The 21,509-nt window shown below is 44.2% G+C and overlaps 2 protein-coding genes across 5 annotated transcripts in view; both read right to left on the bottom strand.

Annotated features, from left to right (window-relative positions):
* Positions 1 to 14,639, bottom strand: part of LOC110490052 (coagulation factor IX) — a 33,606-nt gene extending 18,967 nt beyond the window's left edge. Inside the window, exons 1-3 of the mRNA XM_021563173.2 lie at positions 14,533 to 14,639; positions 14,128 to 14,250; positions 13,448 to 13,614 (exon numbers count right to left, since the gene is read on the bottom strand). Coding sequence (XP_021418848.1) covers positions 13,448 to 13,614; positions 14,128 to 14,197 — 237 coding nt within the window. The 5' untranslated portion in view covers positions 14,198 to 14,250; positions 14,533 to 14,639. The remainder of the gene's footprint in view (positions 1 to 13,447; positions 13,615 to 14,127; positions 14,251 to 14,532) is intronic.
* A 275-nt stretch (positions 14,640 to 14,914) lies between these two features.
* The window catches only part of LOC110490047 (diacylglycerol kinase delta), a 113,708-nt gene continuing 107,113 nt past the window's right edge, over positions 14,915 to 21,509 (bottom strand). For 3 of the 4 annotated variants that reach the window (XM_036944350.1, XM_036944348.1, XM_036944351.1), the window contains 5 exons: positions 20,907 to 20,999; positions 20,667 to 20,786; positions 19,629 to 19,746; positions 19,191 to 19,321; positions 14,915 to 17,054 (listed from right to left, as the gene is read on the bottom strand). In XM_036944350.1, coding sequence (XP_036800245.1) covers positions 16,965 to 17,054; positions 19,191 to 19,321; positions 19,629 to 19,746; positions 20,667 to 20,786; positions 20,907 to 20,999 — 552 coding nt within the window. In that variant the 3' untranslated portion in view covers positions 14,915 to 16,964. The remainder of the gene's footprint in view (positions 17,055 to 19,190; positions 19,322 to 19,628; positions 19,747 to 20,666; positions 20,787 to 20,906; positions 21,000 to 21,509) is intronic. The other variant, XM_036944349.1, reaches the window with a different exon arrangement.

A 21,509-nucleotide genomic window follows, 5' to 3' on the forward strand; every position in this document is an offset into this window, starting at 1 on the left:
CCAGCTGGTCTGCACATGCTCTGAGGGCGCGGCTGGGGATGACGTCTGGGCCTGCAGCCTTGCGAGGGTTAACACGTTTAAATGTTTTACTCACCTCGGCTGCAGTGAAGGAGAGTCCGCATGTTTTGGTTGCGGGCCGTGTCAGTGGCACTGTATTGTCCTCAAAGCGGGCAAACAAGTTATTTAGTCTGCCTGGGAGCAAGGCATCCCGGTCCGTGACTGGGCTGGTTATCTTTTTGTAATCCGTGATTGACTGTAGACCCTGCCACATACCTTGTGTCTGAGCCGTTGAATTGCGACTCTACTTTGTCTCTATACTGACGCTTAGCTTGTTTGATTGCCTTGCGGAGGGAATAGCTACACTGTTTGTATTCGGTCATGTTTCCGGTCACCTTGCCCTGATTAAAAGCAGTGGTTCGCGCTTTCAGTTTCACGCAAATGCGTGAACGCTGGTCCGACCGAATCAGATTGGTCGGACCAGCGTTGAACAGACAGCGTGGGAGCTTCTTGTTTTAGCTTCTGTCTGTAGGCAGGGAGCAACAAAATGGAGTCGTGGTCAGCTTTTCCGAAGGGAGGGCGGGGGAGGGCCTTATATGCATCGCGGAAGTTAGAATAGCAATGATCCAAGGTTTTACCAGCCCTGGTTGCGCAATCGATATGCTGATACAATTTAGGGAGTCTTGTTTTCAGATTAGCCTTGTTAAAATCCCCAGCTACAATGAATGCAGCCTCAGGATATATGGATTCCAGTTTGCAAAGAGTCAAATAAAGTTCGTTCAGAGCCATCGATGTGTCTGCTTGGGGGGGAATATATACGGCTGTGATTATAATCAAAGAGAATTCCCTTGGTAGATAATGCGGTCGACATTTGATTGTGAGGAATTCTAAATCAGGTGAACAGAAGGACTTGAGTTCCTGTATGTTGTTGTGACCACACCACGTCTCGTTAACCATAAAGCATACGCCTCCGCCCCTCTTCTTACCAGAAAGATGTTTGTTTCTGTCGGCGCGATGCGTGGAGAAACAAGCTGGATGCACCGACTCCGATAGCGTCTCTCGAGTGAGCCATGTTTCCGTGAAGCAAAGAACGTTACAGTCCGATGTCCCTCTGGACATTGGCGAGTAGTATGCTAGGGAGAGGCGCGCGATGTGCTCGTCTCCGGAGCCTGACCAGAAGACCGCTTCATTTGCCTCTTTTACGACGTCGTTGTTTTGGGTCGCAGGCTGGGATCCATTCCGTTGTCCTGGGTGAAAGGCAGAACACAGGATCCGCTCCGGGAAAGTCATATTCTTGGTCGTACTGATGGTGAGTTGACGCTGCTCTTATATTCAGTAGTTCTTCTCGACTGTATGTAATGAAACCTAAGATGACCTGGGGTACCAATGTAAGAAATAACACAGAAAAAAACAAAAAACAAAAAACTGCATAGTTTCCTAGGAACGCGAAGCGAGGCGGCCATCTCTGTCGGCGCCGGAAGGCATCCTCTACTGACGGGATGACGGGATGAGGTCAATATCATTCCAGGATATTGACCTCATCCCGTCAGGTCGATTAGAAAGGCCTGCTCTCTGAAGTGTTTTAGGGAGCGTTTGACAGTGATGAGGGGTGGTCATTTGACCCAGAGCGGATGCAGGCAATGAGGCAGTGATTTCTCAGATCTTAGTTGAAAACAGCAGAGGTGTATTTGGAGGGCAGGTTGGTTAGGATGATATCTATGAGGGTGCCCGTGTTAACGGATTTGGGGTTGTACCTGGTAGGTTCATTGATAATTTGTGTGAGATTGAGGGCATCAAACTTAGATTGTAGGATGGCTGAGGTGTTAAGCATGTCCCAGTTTAGGTCACCTAGCAGCACGAGCTCTGAAGAGAGATGGGGGCCATCAATTCACATATGGTGTCCAGGGCACAGCTGGGGGCAGAGGGTGGTCTATAGCAAGCGGCAATGGTGAGAGACTTGTTTCTGGAAGTAGAAGCTCGAATTGATTGGGTACAGACCTGGATAGTAAGACAGAACTCTGCAGGCTGTCTCTGCCATAGATTGCAACTCCGCTCCCATTGGCAGTTCTATCTTGGCGGAAAATGTTATAGTTAGGGATGGACATTTCAGAGTTTTTGGTGGTCTTTCTAAGCCAGGATTCAGACACGGCTGAGATATCCGGGTTGGCAGAGTGTGCTAAAGCAGTGAATAAACCAAACGTAAGGAGGAATCTTCTAATGTGAACATGCATGAAACCAAGGCTTTTACAGTTACGGAAGTCAACAAATGAGAGCACCTGGGGAATAGGAGTGGAGCTAGGCACTGCAGGTCCTGGATTAACCTCTACATCACCAGAGGAACAGAGGAGGAGTAGGGTAAGGGTATGGCTAAAGGCTATAAGAACTGGTTATCTAGTACGTTTGGAACAGAGAGTAAAAGGAGCAGGTTTCTGGGCGCGATAGAATAGAGTCAAGGCATAATGTACAGACAAAGGTATGGTAGGATGTGAATACATTGGAGGTAAACCTAGGCACTGTGTGATGATGAGAGAGATCTTGTCTCTAGAAACATTTAAATCAGGTAATGTCATCGCATATGCGGGAGGTGAAACTAAATGGTTGGTTAAGGCATATTGAGCAGGGCTAGAGGCTTTACAGTGAAATAAAACAATAATCACTAACCAGAACAGTAATGGACAAGACATATTAACATTAGGGAGAGGCATGCGTATCCGAGTGATCATAAGGGTCCAGTGAATGGTTGGGCTGGCTGGAGACCCGGCGATTCAGACAGCTAGCAGGCCCGGGGCTAGCAAGCTAGCAGAAGGGCCTTAGAGGGACGTCGCGTGGAGGAAAGTCTGTTTCAGCCTCCTCGTGCAGTTAGATAGACCAGTCGTGGGATTAGTAGGGTTCTGTGTAGCAGAGGGGTCCAGAATAATAGACATCAAAACTATGAAATAACACATGGAATTGCATTCCAGTTGACTACCTCATGAAGCTGGTTGAGAGAATGTCAAGAGTGTGCAAATCTGTCAAGGCAAAAGGTGGCTAGTTGAAGAATCTCAAATATAAAATATATTTGTTTAACACTTTTTTGATTACTATATGATTCCATATGTGTTATTTCATAGTTTTGATGTCTTCACTATTATTCTACAATGTAGAAAATAGTAAAAATAAAGAAAAACCCTAGAATGAGCAAGTGTTCTAAAACTTTTGACGGGTAGTGTACATTTGCATAAAATAATTCACCGACATTAACTCTTGAACCATTCAAGCTAGAGACACAAAACCAACTTTCACATGTTTAGGCTATTGTAACTTCAAATTCTTAAACTTGTATCAACTATAATTATATACATTTGCATAAAATAACCCACCAACTCTTGAACCATTCAAGCTAGAGACACCAAACCAAATTTAACATTGTTCAGGCTATCCAATCAATCAATCGATCCTACACAAGCTAGCAAGCACACCACATTTTCTTCAGGAAATGTACTTTTCTAGTATTAACATGAGTATGTTAGCCAGCTGTCACAATAGCAGCTGGCTAAATGATAGTTTAGGTAATTATTTATTGGAACTTCCACAGACAGGTAAAGAAATCTTAGGCTTGTTAATAAACAAACTAACAGCAGAGGTTTCCCTAGACTGGTGTTCACAAGGGCTAAATATGATTTAGTTCTGTTTTTTACAAGTGATAAGTTCGAAATAATATATCTTAAATATGATTACCTTGTGGGTTCAGTCATCGTTGATTCGTGAGCATTTTCGCACAGCCAGCGGGATACCGTTCAGGCGCATTAGGCTTGTGAAGCTAGCCAATCAGAAACAAGTGGTTTACCAGCACTGAACTGACCAATCAGCGATGCGGAGTAACATACTATTTTGAGGGCAGTTTTCATTTCCACTAACACAATTCTGGTCTGAATTTGGTGTTGGTGAAAACCGAATAACAACTGGAACTGTCTGTCGCAAAATACATGCCAATCGCCAAATGCTTTTGGGAACATGGGCACTAAACTGCAACGTCAATCCACTGAGGCAAAAAGGACAATGTCAGAGTTGAACTCAATAAGAGAAAAGCTGAGAAATGGATAGTTGAAAATAAAGAGAAGGGTGGGCCAGAACAGTAATGTTTCGGAATTATTTTGTGAAGTGGTTAAAGAAGATGACAGCAGTGCCGGCTATGTTGTGCATGATGATTGTGAGGCACTACACAAATTCAAGAGTCAAGACGGGGACTTCAAATATGGCACTTCAAGGGAACTACTGTTTAGAATAGTACTGAAATCTGGACGCTGACTGTAGGTCTATAACCTTTCACATAGCCTAATATAATATGAACTCCTGCAGAATGAAGCATTTTTTTGCAGTAAAATTATACACAAAATGTACATTATGACATGGGAAAAGGAGTGGAGAAATATTATTGATTTATTTCAGCATCTTGAGAGAATGATTGTGCGGTTAGGGACCCTCTGTAAAGGTGCCATCTTTATCAGCATCATACAAACTGATAGTATTTCAACCACAAAAATATGCATCCAAGCCGAACTGAAATCTTATCAGAAACATGTTGGGTCGTTTTCACTGATTTTTATTTCCTTAAAACAGGTCAAACTGATGTCATTTGGACATTTTTCACAATCTTTCCTGTTTTTTTATTTATTTTTATTGCATTTTCCTGCTCGGTCCCGAAACGTCTACTGCGCGAGAGAAGCAGAAAAGTTTACCGATATCAACTAGAGATTTAAGCATTCACATTATTCAGGTGAGCAAGGTTTTATTTAGTGTTCTAGGGCAGTAATGACGGAAGAGAAACTGCATACATCTAATTAAAGACAAGTTGACTGACAAATAGCCTGCCAAAATGTTGGAAATGAGCACAAATTTTTTTTGCCACAAAAAAACGAAATCCCACACCCCCTGTCAAAAATGCCTTCTGCTGTCCATGTCAGAACAGCGCATTTTCAATCTGCCTATTTGCGGTTTAGTGTCAGGTGCGGGCCTCAGATTTTCACTTCATCACATATAGTCGGACGGTTGCGGATGGGTTATTAGCAATTGCAGGCGGGTGCAGGTAAACAACCAGCTGACACGCGCATCACTGATGTGTTCTCTTTCAATTATTTGGTTCTACATCTCACTAGTGGAATTCACCAGAATCTCCTAAGAAGCTCGAAGAACCAATCATACACGTTTGTCGGAGACAGACAGGTCGAATGGCGAATGAGGGAGCCCCTCCCCTCATATTGAAGAGCCACCCGCCTGCCCTCTGATCATTCTCGCATCTTTTCTTCACAGAAGAGTTCGATTTTGCTCATCTCAGCACGACTTAATCGGTTTCCCTCTTTAACTGTTCACAGGTGTGCAGCCGAGCGCGGGATTTATCAGCTCTCGTCTTCTGCGTTAGGTGACTATACCGAAAAAATGAAACGTTTTCAATTTCGGTAAGAATTTGCTTCACTGCTTTTCTTCATTTTTTCCCCTTTTGTAGCTAGCGTCACACGGCTAGCTGGAAGGGTGGAATTACTAGTTTAGCTCAACCCACTAACGGCGTCGACTAGGCCGACCATCCTAGCATCACTGTTTATCGGTTGAGAGCCACGTTTCTCTTTGTCGCAAGACCAACATAGCCAAAAGGAAGCTAGCGCTAACTTTGTCCTAACTAGCTAGGCTAATAGTCCACGTGGTGAATGCTAGCTATGTTCACATTGCTAAAGGATTAGCTTCTCTGGGGAGGACTGTGCTACCTAGCTAGGCTACTAGCTCAAGTGGCGAATGCTGGTTAGGCTTCACTTTGTTCTCGGATTAGCTGTTTTCTGGAGCCATGGAACCTGCTAGCTCGGTCCAGAGGGCACCAAGCAAGTCCCCAGCCCCGGCACATCCATGCCTATGCGGGGGTGACCATTTCGGGTAAGGACACACACTCCCTGTGTGTCATCTGCCTGGGTGTCGAACACGCAGAAGCAGCGTTTGACGACCCCCGGTCATGCATCCATTGCAGGGTTTTTGCTGCTAACACCCTCCACCGGAGAGTGCGCAGAGCAGCCCAACGTAGTTTGTCTCCCACTTCTAACTCGAGCGGGGAGACTGCCTCGCAGACACTGCCCTCATGGGCTGACATCTTTGATGGCTAACCCAAGGACCTTCACCCACTTCTCCTTTCGAGCCGAAGGAACTGTTTGGGCCGGGTGTCGCCGCCATGCGAACTTCGAAAGGAGGGCGATGCCTTCAACTCCTGTCTGCTCCGTAGACTCAGGAATGGTGGCTACCTGGCCTACCCCTCCACAAGCCAGAGCTGCGTGGCAGGGAGAGGGCAATTAGCTGGCACCAGAACTTTCTGCCAGATCTACCCCACAGTTCAGGGTAGCCAACAGTTCACTCCATGTTCTGGCCTGCCGCCTCTCGGGTGGTGCAGACTTTCTCCCCACCACTATTGGGGAGAGGCACCTTTGTGCTCATAAAATCCTACCCTTTGTGCAGCTACTCATTTTCACACGTTTACGCTCTAGGAAGATGGAGGGAATCCACTATGCCCTCTGTGCCACGGCTCTCCCCCAGTTAAAGTAGCTGGGGCAGGACGGCAAATTGTCAGTCGCCAGCAAGCACCGTCCCCATGTTCCAGTGTGTCAACACGCTCCATTTCAATAAAAAAGCATCTGTTGTATCCAAGCGTCATGCCAAGGACAATGAAAAATATACATTCTCCATAGCCACCTGAGGGTGCTCCGGCATCACTGGTGAGCGAGAGTTGATCGAGCTGTGGTCAAGGCATTCACCTCAGTTGGCCTGCAGGATGCTCATTTTCACTTAAGCATTCTGCCAGTACACAGGAGGTTTCTGAAGTTTGCTTTTCAAGGCACAGCTAATGAAGTGTAGTGGCGTACATCAACCGACAGGTTGACTACACAGACTATCTGCCAGGATTATTCTTTGGCGCAGAGCACACTTACTTCCCATACACACGGCTCATGTCTCAGGCGTACTGAACATAGGAGAGGACTCATTTTCCAGAGGGAATCCCCAACTAAGGGACTGGAGACTCTTTCCCCAAGTGTTGAAACAGATCTGGGCGAGATGGGGTCAAGCGTCCGTAGAGCTCTTTGCATCACAAGAAAACACTTACTGCCTGTTGTTTCTCGTGCAGGAGACGCACCACTGGGGTTGGATGAAGGTGTTGCTTTATACATTTCCTCCCCTCACTCCCCACTCTGGCCAGACTGAGGGGAAAAAGGCTTATCCCTCATCTTGATAGCCCCTCAATGGCAAGGCAAGCTCTGTATAGCGCAGATCACTCTCCTGCTATATGACGAGCCTTGTCAACTACCGTTACTAAGTAGACTGTGTGAAAGAAGCCGGCGAAGGGGGTGGCTGCCGTTTTATGGGCTCTTAACCAACCGTGCAATTTTGTTTGTTTTTTCATATTGTTTAACTTATTTTGTACATTATTGGATTCGACATTTTGAACATTGAGATATTAAATAAATGATAGGAAAGAAGCTTAGAATCAAAGGAGAAAGAGACTGGGCCTCTGTAGAAAGACAGATAGCTGTGGAATGTGTTGGGGGACGGGAGCAGAGCACCGTGTTGATACAGGGGAGACAGATGGACATCTGTGGATTAGATGAAGGAGGGGTTGAGGTCAGGAGGTGAGGACAGATTCCCTTAAGTGAGTAATAAGGGTTTGGTATCCTGTTACCCTCTTTCTGTTGAACCATAAGATGTAACGATTGGGGAGAAGGCTTGTCTTAAGTAGGATGTATATAACTGATGGAGAGAAATGTTTTGGTGTCTGAATACAGCTGTACAGAACCTTTGGGAAGAATTCAACTTGGTTAAAGCTTCTCTAGTGTCCGTGAGTTATTTACTCTGAAAAATAAGAACCTAACAACATAATTTTGCTGCTACTGTCTCTTATCACCGAAAAGAGCTTCTGGACAGTGATTACTCACGTTGAACTGGACAAAAAAATGTAACGAGTCGGTACTATTGGCCAATGTACTATTGCTGGATAATAAATTGGATGAACTACAAGCACGTATATCCTAGCAACAGGACATTAAAAACAGTACTATCTTATGTTTCACCGAGTCGTGGCTGAACGACGACATGAAAATAACATATGCTGCTGTTCTGTCGGCAGGATAGAACAGCAGCCTCTGGTAAGATAAGGAGTGGCGTTCTATGTATATTTGCAAACAACAGCTGGTGCACGATATCTAAAGAAGTCTTGAGGTTTTGCTCGCCTGAGGTAGAGTATCTCATGATAAGCTGTAGACCACACTATCTACCTAGAGTTGTCAACTATATTATTCGTAGCTGTCTATGTACCATCACAAACCAATGCTGGCAATATGACGGCACTCAATGAGCTGTATACGGCCCTAAGCAAACAGGAAAAAGTTAACCCAGGGGCGGCACTCCTTGTGGCCAGGACTTTAATGCAGGGAAACTTAAATCCGTTTTACCTCATTTCTACATGCATGTTAAATGTGCAAGAAGAGGGAAGAAAACAATACACCAGTGGTTCCCAAACATTTATAGTCCCGTACCCCTTCAAATTTTCAACCTCCAGCTGTGTATCTCCTCTAGCACCAGGGTCAGCGCACTCTCAACCTCTAGCACCAGGGTCAGCGCACTCTCAAATGTTGTTTTTTGCCATCATTGTAAGCCTGCCACACACACACTATACGATACATTTATTAAACATAAGAATGATTGGGAGTTTTTGTCACAACCCGGCTCATGGGAAGTGACAGAGCTCTTATACGACCAGGGCACAAATAATAATATAATAACAATCAATAATTTTGCTATTTATTTAACCATCTTACATATAAAACCTTATTTGTTCATTGAAAATTGTGAATTACTCACCGCAGGTTAATGCGATGGGTGTGCTTGAAAGGATGCACATAACTATGCAATGTTGGGTTGTATTTGAGGGAGTCTGTCTTAAATCATTATCCACACACAGTCTGTGCTTGTATTTAGTGACAGTGCTAGTGAGGGCCGAGAATCACTCTCACATCGGTACGTGGTTGCAAAGGGTATCAGTGTCTTTACAGCGCGATTTGCCAAGGCAAGATACTCTGAGCGCATCCCAATCCAGAAATCTGGCAGTGGCTTCTGATTAAATCCAATTTTCACAGAACCGCCTGATGCAATTTTGATGAGGCTCTCTTGTTCAGATATAGGTAAGTGAACTGGAGGCAGGGCATGAAAGGGATAATGAATCCAGTTGTTTCTGTCATCTGTTTCAGGAAAGTACCAGGTGCTTCGCTATATCATGTTTGACAATGTCCGTAAGCATGAGTTAATTTGAACACAAAAAAATCATACAATGATGGAAAGACCTGTGTGTTGTCCTTGTTAATGCAGACAGAAAAGAGCTCCAATAGCCTCAATTTTGTCCCGCACATTGTATAGAGTTGCGTAGAGTCCCTGAATTCTAAGATTCAGATCATTCAGACGAGAGAACACATCACCCAGACATCATCATGCAAGCGGTCAGACAAGTGAAAATTATGGTCAGTAAAGAAAACTTTAAACTTGTCTCTCAATTTAAAAAATACATGTCAATACTTTGCCCCTTGTTAGAGCATTTCTGTATGTTGTAAAAGCGTTACATGGTCGCTGCCCATATCATTTCATAGTGCAAAAAATACACGAGAGTTCAGGGACCTTGCTTTAACAAAGTTAACCATTTTCACTGTAGTGTCCAAAACGTCTTTCAAGCTGTCAGACATTCCCTTGGAAGCAAGAGATTCTGGTGGGTACTGCAATGTACTCAAATGGCATCGGGAGCAACTGCTTGAAAGCACGTTACCACTCCACTATGTCTCCCTGTCATGGCTTTTGCGCCATCAGTACAGATGCTCACATGAGCAGCATCTACGTTTTGTTACATATGGACCGTTAGTGGAATTCCTGCGAGAGAGTAATGGTTAATGTGATTGGATGTTAATTATTTGACTAGGCTACCTGTATTTGACATCGTGTTGTTATTTCGCTGAACACCAGATGGTTTAATTTGATTTTTGGCAGTGAAACGAGGCTATTCAGGTGAGAAAAAAACCTCACCCAAATGTATAGCCATGTTGGAAAATATAAATGGACTGTTTGAAAATGTGAAGAAAATAAATGTCGTACCCCCGACGGCATTGCACGTACCCCAGTTTGGGAATACCTGCTGTAGATCACCTTTACTCCACACACAGAGATGCGTACAACGCTCTCCATCGCCCTCCATTTGGAAAATCTGACCAGAATTATATCCTCCTGATTCCTGCTTACAAGCTAAAATTTAAGCAGGAAGCACCAGTGACTCGATCAATAAAAAAAGGGTACACCACATCGGTCACTGGCTTCATCAATAAATGCATTGATGACGTCGTCCCCACAGTGACTGCACATACATACCCCAACCAGCAGCCATGGAATACAGGCAACATTCGCACTGAGCTAAAGGTTAGAGCTGTCACTTTGAAGGAGCGGGACTCTAACGCGGAAGCTTATAAGAAATCCCACTATTCCCCCCGACGAACCATCAAACAGGCAAAGCATCAACACAGGACTAAGATCGAATCCTCTACACCAGCTCCGACGCTTGTCGGATGTGGCAGGGCTTGCAAACTATTACAGACTACAAAAGGAAGAGAGAGCTGTTCAGTGACACGAGCCTACCAGATGTGTTAAATTACTTCTATGCTCACTTTGAGGCAAGTAACACTGAAACATGCATGAGAGCATCAGCTGATCTGGAACAACTGTGTGATCATGCTATCCGGAGCAAATGTGAGTAAGACCTTTAAACAGGTCAACATACACATACGGATTACCAGGACGTGTACACCGAGCATGCGCTGACCAACTGGCAAGTGTCTTCACTGACATTTTCAACCTCTCCGTGTCTGTAATACTAACATGTTTCAAGCAGACCACCATAGTCCCTGTGACCAAGAACACTAAGGTAACCTGCCTAAATGACTACCGACCCGTATCACTCACGTCTGCAGCCATAAAGTGCTTTGAAAGGCTGGTCATGGCTCACATCAACACCATTAACCCAGAATGCTATTCATTGACTATGGCTAAGCGTTCAACACCATAGTGCCCTTAAATTTCATCACTAAGCTAAGGTCTATGGGATTAAACACCTCCCTCTGCAACTGGATCCTGGACTTCCTGACGGGCCTCCCCCAGGTGGTAAGGGAAGGTAACAACACAACTGCCACACTGATCCTCAACATGGGTGCCCCTCAGAGGTGCGTGCTCAGTCCCCTCCTGTACTCCCTGTTCACTCATGACTGCACGGCCAGGTCTGACTCCAACACTATCATTAACTTTGCAGATTACACAACAGTGGTAGGCCTGATCACCGACAATGACGAGACAGCCTATAGGGAGGAGGTCAGAGACATGGCCATGTGGTGAAAGGATAACAATCTCTCCCTCAATGTGATCAAGACAAAGGAGAAGATTGTGGACTACAGGAAAAGGAGGACCGAGCACGCCCCCATTCTCATCGGCGGGGCTGTAGTGGAGCAGGTTGAGAGCTTCAAGTTCCTTGGTGTCCACATCACCAACAAACTAACATGGTCCAAGCACACCAAGACAGTCGTGAAGAGGGCACGACAAAACCTATTCCCCCTGAGGAGACTGAAAAGATTTGGCATGGGTCCTCAGGTCCTCAAAAGGTTCTACAGCTGCACCATCGAGAGCATCCTGACGGTTTGCATCACTGCCTGGTATGGCAACTGCTCGGCCTCTGACCTCAAGAGACTACAGAGGGTAGTACGTATGGCCCAGTACATCACTGGGGCCAAGCTTCCTGCCATCCAGGACCTCTATACCAGGCGGTGTCAGAGGAAGGCATAGACTGTTTTCTCTGCTACCACACGGCAAGCGGTACCGGAGCGCCAAGTCTAGGACCAAGAGGCTTCTATAAAGAGCTTCTACCTCCAAGCCATAAGACTCCTGAACATCTAATCAAATGGCTACCCAAACTTTTACGCTGCTGCTACTCTGTTATTATCTATGCATAGTCACTTTTAAAAACTCCACCTACATGTACATATTACCTCGACTAACCGGTGCCCACGCACATTGACTCTGTACCGGTACCCCCTGTATATAGCCTCGCTATTATTATTTTACTGCTGCTCTTTAATTATTTGTTACTTTTATTTCTTATTTTTAGGTATTTTTCTTAACTAAATTTTTCTTAACTGCATTGTTGGTTAAGGGCTTGTAAGTAAGCATTTCACTGTAAGGTGTATTTGGCGCATGTGACATAACATTTTAGTTGATCTGCTGACCCAAGCAAACAGAGAGATTTTCATGGCCCTCTGTGTCCAGAACGAACGCTGTGCAAAAACTTGGGTAGGGCGAGAGCTTTGAGCAAAAGCAAACAACTCCCCCTGCAAGGGGAGGCCCTTCTCTCGTCAACGGTTATTTATTTATTTTACCTTTATTTAACTAGGCAAGTCAGTTAAGAACAAATTCTTATTTTCAATGACGGCCTAGGAACAGTGGGTTAACTGCCTATTCAGGGGCAGAACGACAGATTTGTACCTTGTCAGCTCGGGGATATGAACTTGCAACCTTTCGGTTACTAGTCCAACGCTCTAACCACTAGGCTACCCTGCCGCCCCGCCCCGTTATGTGGAAGCTATTATATTGGCCTATAAAAGCAAGGGTTTACAGCCTCCAGAGGGCCTAAGGGCCTGGCATGGTATGGCATGGTATGGCTACCTCTTGGGCACTGTTCAAAGGCATCTCCTTGCATGAGATTTGCTATATGGCTTGTTGGGGGATGCCCTCATACTTTTATGAGGTTCTATCGACTAGCTGTCACTGCACCCTCTTTTGTGCATATTGTCCTTAGCGTCGGAACCTCCGAGGGTTGATATTGAGAGTACCTGGCTTCGGCGAGCGTGTGCGATGTGGGAGTTGGTCTTATCACACTAGTGAGATGTCAAAACAAATAATTGAAAGAGAACTAAAGGCTACTTGTGTAACCCCAGTCCTCTGATATTATGAGTGAGACATCTAACCACATTCACCTAACTTGTACGCTCAGAGGTCAGGCGGGTGACTCTTAAGTATGAGGAGAAGGGCTTCGAGAGACGTATATGATTGGTTCTTCAAGCTACTTAGGAGATTCTGGTTAATTCCACTAGTGAGATGTCTCACTCATAATATCAGAGAACCGGGGTTACGCAAGTAACCTTAAGTTTGTCTTCCAGTCAAGATGATCCAATCACTATCTAATCAAGGCTCGGTGAGTCTACACATGGTATTAAAATGTATCTCTTATTGGTCCACTGTGACCAGATGAGGGCATAATCTGGACACATGTTAGCGCAAAGTATAAACAGAGCGTTCATAAGCTCTGGTCCAGGGCATCAGTGCGCATTCCCTGGACCAGAACTTTCATGTGATGGCGCTGTTCTAGTACCGTCTTCTCATTGGTCTGGAAGATCTCGGCAGCCTCCTCCTGGGAGCAGGTTTCCTCATAGCACTCCCGCTCCAGGTTGCCGGGCATCATCTCCTCAAGGAAGAAGTTGGCCCTGGGCCGCCGGGGCCCTCGGAGCAGCTGCCCTGCATCCCTCTGCTCCAGAAACACTGGGTACAATGGAGTAGGGTGAAGTCGCCACTAGACGTTGATCTTGAATCAATTTAGCATTTTCCCCACTTATGGTTAAAGTTAAGATTGGGGGAGGGGAAGCTGATCCTAGATCTGTACCTAGGGGGAACTTCACCCCAGAGCGGGCACAATGCTTTAGTCCTGTGTGGATCAGTTGGTAAGAGCATGACACTAACAATGGCAGGGTTGTGGGTTCAATTCTCGCAGTGATCACAACACATAAAACATGTTGGCTGCTTTGAAAAAAAAGTGTCTGTTAAGTGGCATTCATATACAATACTGACATCTGCAACGCAGAGATTTGCTGGTTTTAGTTGTGTAGCTTAATCATATCACTGAATTTAGTTATATTTTAATGTATGACACCCATCACAAATGTAAATATCTCAATAAGTATCTAGTAAGCTGGAATTGAGGTGGTTTAATTAAAGATTGCAAATACAGTACAATAAATGGGCACGTTCCACTCTGACTACAAGGTGAGGTGTTACCTTTTGATTCAAACAGGGAACAGACAGAAACCAACAGTACTGTAAGGAGCCAACCGTCAGACTGTGACATTCCTCCGCTCCAGGTAGAAGTTGAAGGGGTGAACTGGGATCAGCTAGACTTTTCTGTGTGGACACAAGTATACAAAATAGTAAGAAAGGCAGGAACTGGAATAGTAAACCAGGACGGCTTTATCCATATTACCACATAGAATTTCCTTGGTAAAACAACCAAATTGACAGCGCTAATCCTTTCGCAGTTGTGGTCTGAATTTCTGAGAATCCTATTGTTGTCTTTATTTAATCAGTGTCCATGTAGTACATACTTTGAGATATCTACTCTGTGCCTGGAGCACACATTACCCCTTCAGATTACTAATCAAGATGTAGTTATGAGAAATAACCTACCGTTTTCTGTGGGTGTCTGCTAAAATGGTGGCTTTTCCCCACAAGCTCGGATATTGATCTTTAACGTGATTCTAAATGTTGACATAGTGAATCATTGGCACTGGCCAGGGCAGCGTTCAAGGCACTCAACAGTTTTGCGCTATTCATCATACTATTCATTTATCATGTCTGCTTCTAAAGTATCATGAGACTGAATGTCTTAATGAAAAAAAAAAAATTCTGCCGTAGTTCTAAAGTGTGGTCAGGGAAGCCGTATACATGTTAAAAACAATGTTGGACCTTCAATTTATGAACTAAACATTTTTAAACATGGCTAAACATTGAAATCTTGAACGTAATCCACATGATGGTATTGACTGAAGAAACACATCCAAAGACCCAACTCACACATATACCATTTTTATTACAGGATGGCGGTATTTCAATATACAAGACAGACATATTTACAACCAAGTGGGTCGGTCTTATGTACAAGGAAAAAAGAGGTATAGCATACAGTATTATTTCTAATGTATAAATTATCAATAAATACTGGAACGGAAGAGACCGCTTCCCAGGGGTTCTCGACAAGCAAAGAAGAAAGGGACAACCCCAAAGGTTGCGAGGAGGGAAATTATATGACCATACAGACCATAATGAAAATAATTGCATCACTGCACAGCCAGACATAAAACAGAACCTGGACATCCACACGGGACTGAGTGGAAGAGAACATGACTAGGCCAAAGAGTGTCTTCTGACCCAGGGACTTGACCAGGAAGAACACTGGGCCATACTTATTATACCCTAGATATTACCGAATCCCAAATAAACCCTTAATCCCTACCTCCTATTCGTTTGTGCAGACCTAAGAGGATAGGTATAAGCAATTGGCGACAATTCCACCTGGCCTGTCGGGGGGCAAAACTGAGCTGCCACCATATTGCTTATTGACCAATCCAATCCTGTCATATCTACACAAATGCCCACAGGGGTAGGGACTAGTGGTTGATTTGAGTTTCAGGATATAACGTGGTCAGGAAAAACCAGAGGCCTTAAACATTACCGGACAGTTTCTTGGACCCAGATTGAGCCCACTCTTGGACTAAAAAGCACTTTCGAGGTAGATTCTCCATTGAGTGTGCATGTTTAATCCAGAAATAGGCTTAACCTGGGTTCGGGAAACTACTTTAACCGAGGTGAATAATCTTAAGGCAGTGTTCGAAAAATGATCTTATTGACATGCTCCACACACCAAGAGATCTGCCTGATATGTGACAGTTTGTAGATTATTTAAGGCAAGGTCAAGTTTGGCTTTTCCCTACAATACATAAGTGTTGTGTTCAGTAGGAGGGAAACCTTTTGAAATGGGGAGACTACCTGAATCTCTGATGTGCAATAATAAACACGAACATCGGGGGCCCATCACGCTCTAAAATGACATTTGGTGACAAAGCAGGGTCGTCGCTTTCGTCTAATTTACCAGCCTCGCATTCAACCTAGGTAGTTAGAATTGTAATTGTTATTCATATAAAAAGGACAGGGACGATGAGAGATGGAGAAAGAGAAATTACATTGGTTGGTTGATTGTCGCTGCTTATCCTTGTAGTTCAGACCTCTTCCAGTCTATCTGTTTTTCTTTTGGGAACATATTACCTGGCATCCCACGTCATTTTCAGAAACATCCTGGTTCAAACACATTCAAACTCAACATATCCAGTACAACGCATAAGAAATAAATAGATGCATATTTCAATACAAAAACTCAGCCTCTTCCATAAGTCTTTTCCATGATCCAGTCAGTGGAAACTATGGAAATATAACCTATGGTGCCCACTCTATATGTTCAAAAGACACCTCCTAGTATCATGCAGTGCATTACCTCTTGACCTATGAAGCTCTGGTCAAAAATAGTGTCCTATATGAGGAATAGGGTCATTTGAGATGCAGCCTTGCTAGTTTCTGAATCTTCCTTGACTTGGCAAACAAGCTTCTGAAATGTATCAACTGTTTAAAAAGGTCAATTGGTCAAACGTTAATTGGTGGAGTCTGGCGCTGGTTTGTTGATAAGGCATTCTGGGTAGTTGAATTTTTCTGTCAGCAGACTTTGTTCCTGGTAGTCAGCCCGATTGGATTCTCTGCAATCTCTCCTGACCTTCCACTCTTAACTGACATCATTGAACACCCCTCCCCAGTGGCGATAGTGGTTTGGCCTCCTCCGTTTGCAGTTCAGTTGGTTGATCCCAGACATGGACGCTGCAGAGATGGGGTGTGAAGAAAGGCACTGTGGTAAATTTTATTGGTGGACTAAACTCATATCCATATTTGAGTGTATAGAGGTCCCGTTGGGTTCAAGCTGTTCAAGGCTCGGTAGGTGTGTGTACAGCATGGCTGGGTACAGTCAGTTTAGGTAGAGGGTCTGGTGCAGCACACACAGTTGTACAGCAGAGAGCCTAGGCTTCGCTGGCAGTGCTGCTGCGACTCAACTCTCTGATACCCTGGAGAATACGCTTCATGTGACCAACCTTCGTCACCCCCAAGTCCTGCAATGGATGGACACACACACACACAAATTAGATCAAACACCAGGACACACATGTGGACCCATGTACCATGTAGGATCATAACTTTTTCCAGTTGTCACCTGGCAGGGAAAGCTCTTTATAGACTACAAATAACTTAAATCAATGAACAGGGAGTTAAATTAAACACCCGTGGTAAAGCCCCATAGTAGTGAAACATAAGAAAGCTCTACATGGCACCTGAAAGAATGGTTGTGTCCCAATAATATATCCTTTCACATGACGTGTGCACTCGTTCACAATGTTCGGGAAGCTACTCTGAAAATATATTTTACCAAGCTACCAATTACTTCACACTGGAATAAATTAAGCTACAATAAAGCTACCCTTAAGAAACAGTTTACTTAACTAAAGTAATTTTCAACAAGTAGTTCACTACATCCAAACTATACTGAAAAAAAATGTAAACGCAACATGCAACAATTTCAAAGATTTTACTGAGTTACAGTTCAAAAGAGGAAATCAATCAATTGAAATAAATTCATTAAACCATAATCTATGGATTTCACATAACTGGGAATACAGTTCTGCATCTGTTGGGCACAGATACCTTTAAAAAATAAAAAACTAGGGGGATCCCGAGTGGCACAGCGGTCTAAGGCACTGCATCGCAGTGCTATAGGCTTCACTTCAGACCCAGGTTCGATCTTGGGCAGTGTCCTTGTGGCGGGCAGATTAACCTCGGTCGTCAGGTGAACAATGTTTCCTCCGACACAGCTGGCCTCCAGGTTAAGCGGGCAGATGTTAAGAAGCACGGTTTGGCGGGTCATGTTTCGGGGGACGCAAGACAAGACCTTTGCCTCCCGAGCTGGTTGGGGAGTTGCAGCAATGAGACGAGAAAAATGGGGTATACACATTTTTTGAAAGTAGGGCCGTGGATCAGAAAAGCAGTCACTGTCTGGTGTGACCACCATTTGCTTCATGCAGCGCGACACATCCACTTCGCATAGAGTTGATCAGGTTGTTTATTATAGCCTGTGGAATGTTGTATCACTCCTCTTCAATGGCTGTGCGAAGTTTCTGCATATTGGCAGTAACTTAAACATGCTGTTGTACACGTCAATCCAGAGCATCCCAAATATGCTCAATGGGTGACATGTCTGGTGAGTATGCAGGCCATGGAAGAACTGGAACATTTTCAGCTTCTAGGAATTGTGTAGATACCTTTTCAACATGCATTAACATGCTGAAACATGAGGTATGGCGGCGGATGAATGGCATGACAATGGGCCTCAGGAGCTCATCACGGTATCTCTGTGCATTGAAATTTCCATTAATAAAATGCAATTGTGTTCGTTGTCCGTAGCTTATGCCTGCCCAACCATAACCCCACCATGGGTCACTCTGTTCCCAACGTTGACATCAGCAAACAGTTCGCCCACAGGACGCCATACACATGGTCTGTGGTTGTGAGGCTGGTTGAACGTAAACTGAAGGCTGCATTATGGTAGTAAAATTATCACTCAATTATCTGGCAACAGCTCTGGCTGACATTCCTGCAGTCAGCATGCCAATTGCACGCTCCCTCAACTTGAGTCATCTGTTGCATTTTTATTTTTGTTCAGTATGCTTTATGAAAAATTATCATATCTAAATCTGAAATGTCATAAATTACAAAGTACACTCTGGAGTCAGATGTTAACATAATGTATAATTTTGCCTTTTAAACACAAAAACTATGTTTCAAGTGAAAATTAGGCAGGTCTGATGCCGAAAAAGAATTGAAATTTTGCCTACTTTACCCGTATTTTCTGTTCTTTTTGCAAAAAAGGAAGTGTGTAGTTCCAGTATTTAGCTACTCAGCAAAAAAATAACTAACTACTGAAAACACTACAAATATTTGAATTTAGTTAAACTACCACCAAGCTACAGCAAAATGTAATTCAATTACTAGTTAAACTACATGTAGTTCTCTACTTCCCATCACTGCTCTTTCACTACTTCCCACAAACCTAAAAGCATTGGATTGGTGGAGGCATGGGCTAGTGGGAGTTTCTTATACCACTAATTTCCTTTCAAATCAGTGAAGGGAAGTAAACAAGTGCACACTTTGGGAAGAAGGATAGATATTTGGGACAGCCTGTATGTGTGTAGTACCTTGAGATCCCTCCTCTCCAGGTGCAGCAGCTCGGCGCCGCGCACGTCGTGCCCAATAAAGATCTCCTTGTACTCGGTGAGACAGATGAGCTCCAGCCAGGCGGCTACCTCCTCTGTGCCCCACTGGTGTACTGCAGAAAGCAAGACCCCCTTCAGACCCCCAACCACACCACGGAAAGACACCACAGAGAGACGCCACAACCCTGCACAGCCCTTAACCGCAGCTCTAGGATAAGATGAACCTACCCTAAATCCTAACTTTGACCATTACAGTGATTATGGTGTGTGGAATGTTGTGGCGACCTCAGAAAGAATTGAATGTGATTTTCAAAGAGTGTTGACCATGATTTGTCATTGTCCAAACATGATTTAATACAGTGTTCCAGAGTAATTCCTGTGAGAGAGAGAGAGTGCGAGAAAAAGAGAGGTAGATAGTACCTGGCAGTGTGAGAGTGGCACAGGCCTCCTTGTTCTTGTTGTTTTTGTCCTTCTTGAACTTGGGGACGAGACGGAACTTGGCACTGCGGCTGCGCTTGGAGAAATCCGTCAGGTGTCCCTGCAGAAACACAGACAGGTTAGACAGCCAGGTTAGACAGCTATACAGACAGGTTAGAGAGAAAGACAGCCAGACAGATTAGACATTGGGTGATACAGACTGTCCAGTACCATGGACCCACAGAGTTGAACAGTTTACTCTAGCCCAGCACTAACACACTGACCTGATTCAATTAATCAATCACCAAGATCTTGATTAAGTAGCCCATTTACACTTGTACCTGTAAACAGGTTGAAAATAGTAGATTTGGACACTGCCTAAATGGGAACACAGTGGCTATACAGTAACATGCTATACATGACGTCAGAGCTCGGGTCTCTGCTTCACAGACCTGTATTGGTTTTGACTGACAGCCGTTCTGAACTTGAGCACCGTGCACAACAAGAAGTAGCCTCCAAATGAAAGCATAACACTGTAAGATCGTATTTTATAATTTAGGTATTCATGTTGGCAATAGAACAAGCTTTCAAATTATGCCCACTTTACCAGATTGCGATTTATAATGGACCGTTTTTGGATTGTGGAAACAACAACAGTAATTGTGTAGGCGGTGATGCAGCAATATGTTCCAAAGAAAACAACTACAAATGCACATAAAATCAACAACATAATGCTTGGATTCAGTCTTTTGTCAGGTGAACTGTTGTGTTCTCCTCTTTAGTCTAATAATTTCCCCATAATCTCCAAACGGTTCTCTTTTAATTGTTACCATGGTTATAGATGCTTTCCATATTTCCACTTCTCTAAGAAACATTTCAATGTAGCCCTATCCATATAGGCCAATTCCCACAAGTGTAATGGGTTAAATCAGGTGTGGTATTACTGGACTGGGACTAAGATAGAAAAGCACTGAGGTAAGCGGCTGGTGTGTATAGTGTGTGTGTGAGTGATTGTGTGTTTGTGGTCGCATCTAGATCTACCTCATCATCCCCAGGTTCGATGAGCTGACACAGCCAGGGTATGTCTGGGAGTCTGCGTAGCTGCTGGGCCACAGTTCCCAGGGCTCCAGTTAACTGCTCCTTCTGAGGAGGATCCAACTGCTGAAAAGACACACCCATTTACAAAAACATAATAACCCCCCCACACACAGACACATGCAGCTGCACCTACACACAAACAGACAGACCGACAGACAGGCAGACAACAGCTTTGAGACTTACCAGGCACATCTTGCCTGCCATTAGCAGCTCTGTCTCACTGTGAAGGGCCTTGACGTTACTGACCATCTGAACCACAACACTGCAGTTCAGACCCTGCGTAGAACAGAGACGAACACAAACACATTACAAACCACAGAAGCAGGGGTACAATGTGCATTAAATGTGGTTGACTGTGTATATATTTCACTGATTGATTGTCATACATGTACACCATTTAGTGCCAGCCCATATGGGCTTAATCCCTAGACACAAATCATCAAATCACAAAACATAATGACATTTTACAATTTAAGTGCATTCAGAAAGTATTCAGACCCCTTCACTTTTTCCACATTTTGTTATGTAACAGCCTTATTCTAAAATGTATTGATGGAATTGGCTAAATTTTGATCATTGAGATAGTAAATTAATGATAGGAAATGAAAGACTTTGATCATTGAGATAGTAAATTAATGATAGGAAATGAAAGAGAATGGGTTTTATGTCAGAAGTTAATGGTTCTCTAAAGAAAGACAGATGGCTTTGGAATGTGTTGGGGGGATGAGAGCAACGTGGGAAACAGGGGAGACAAATGGGCATTTGTAGATTAGACGAAGGAGGAGT

This window comes from Oncorhynchus mykiss, chromosome 15 (genome assembly GCF_013265735.2).
Source record: "Oncorhynchus mykiss isolate Arlee chromosome 15, USDA_OmykA_1.1, whole genome shotgun sequence".
NCBI lineage: Eukaryota > Metazoa > Chordata > Actinopteri > Salmoniformes > Salmonidae > Oncorhynchus > Oncorhynchus mykiss.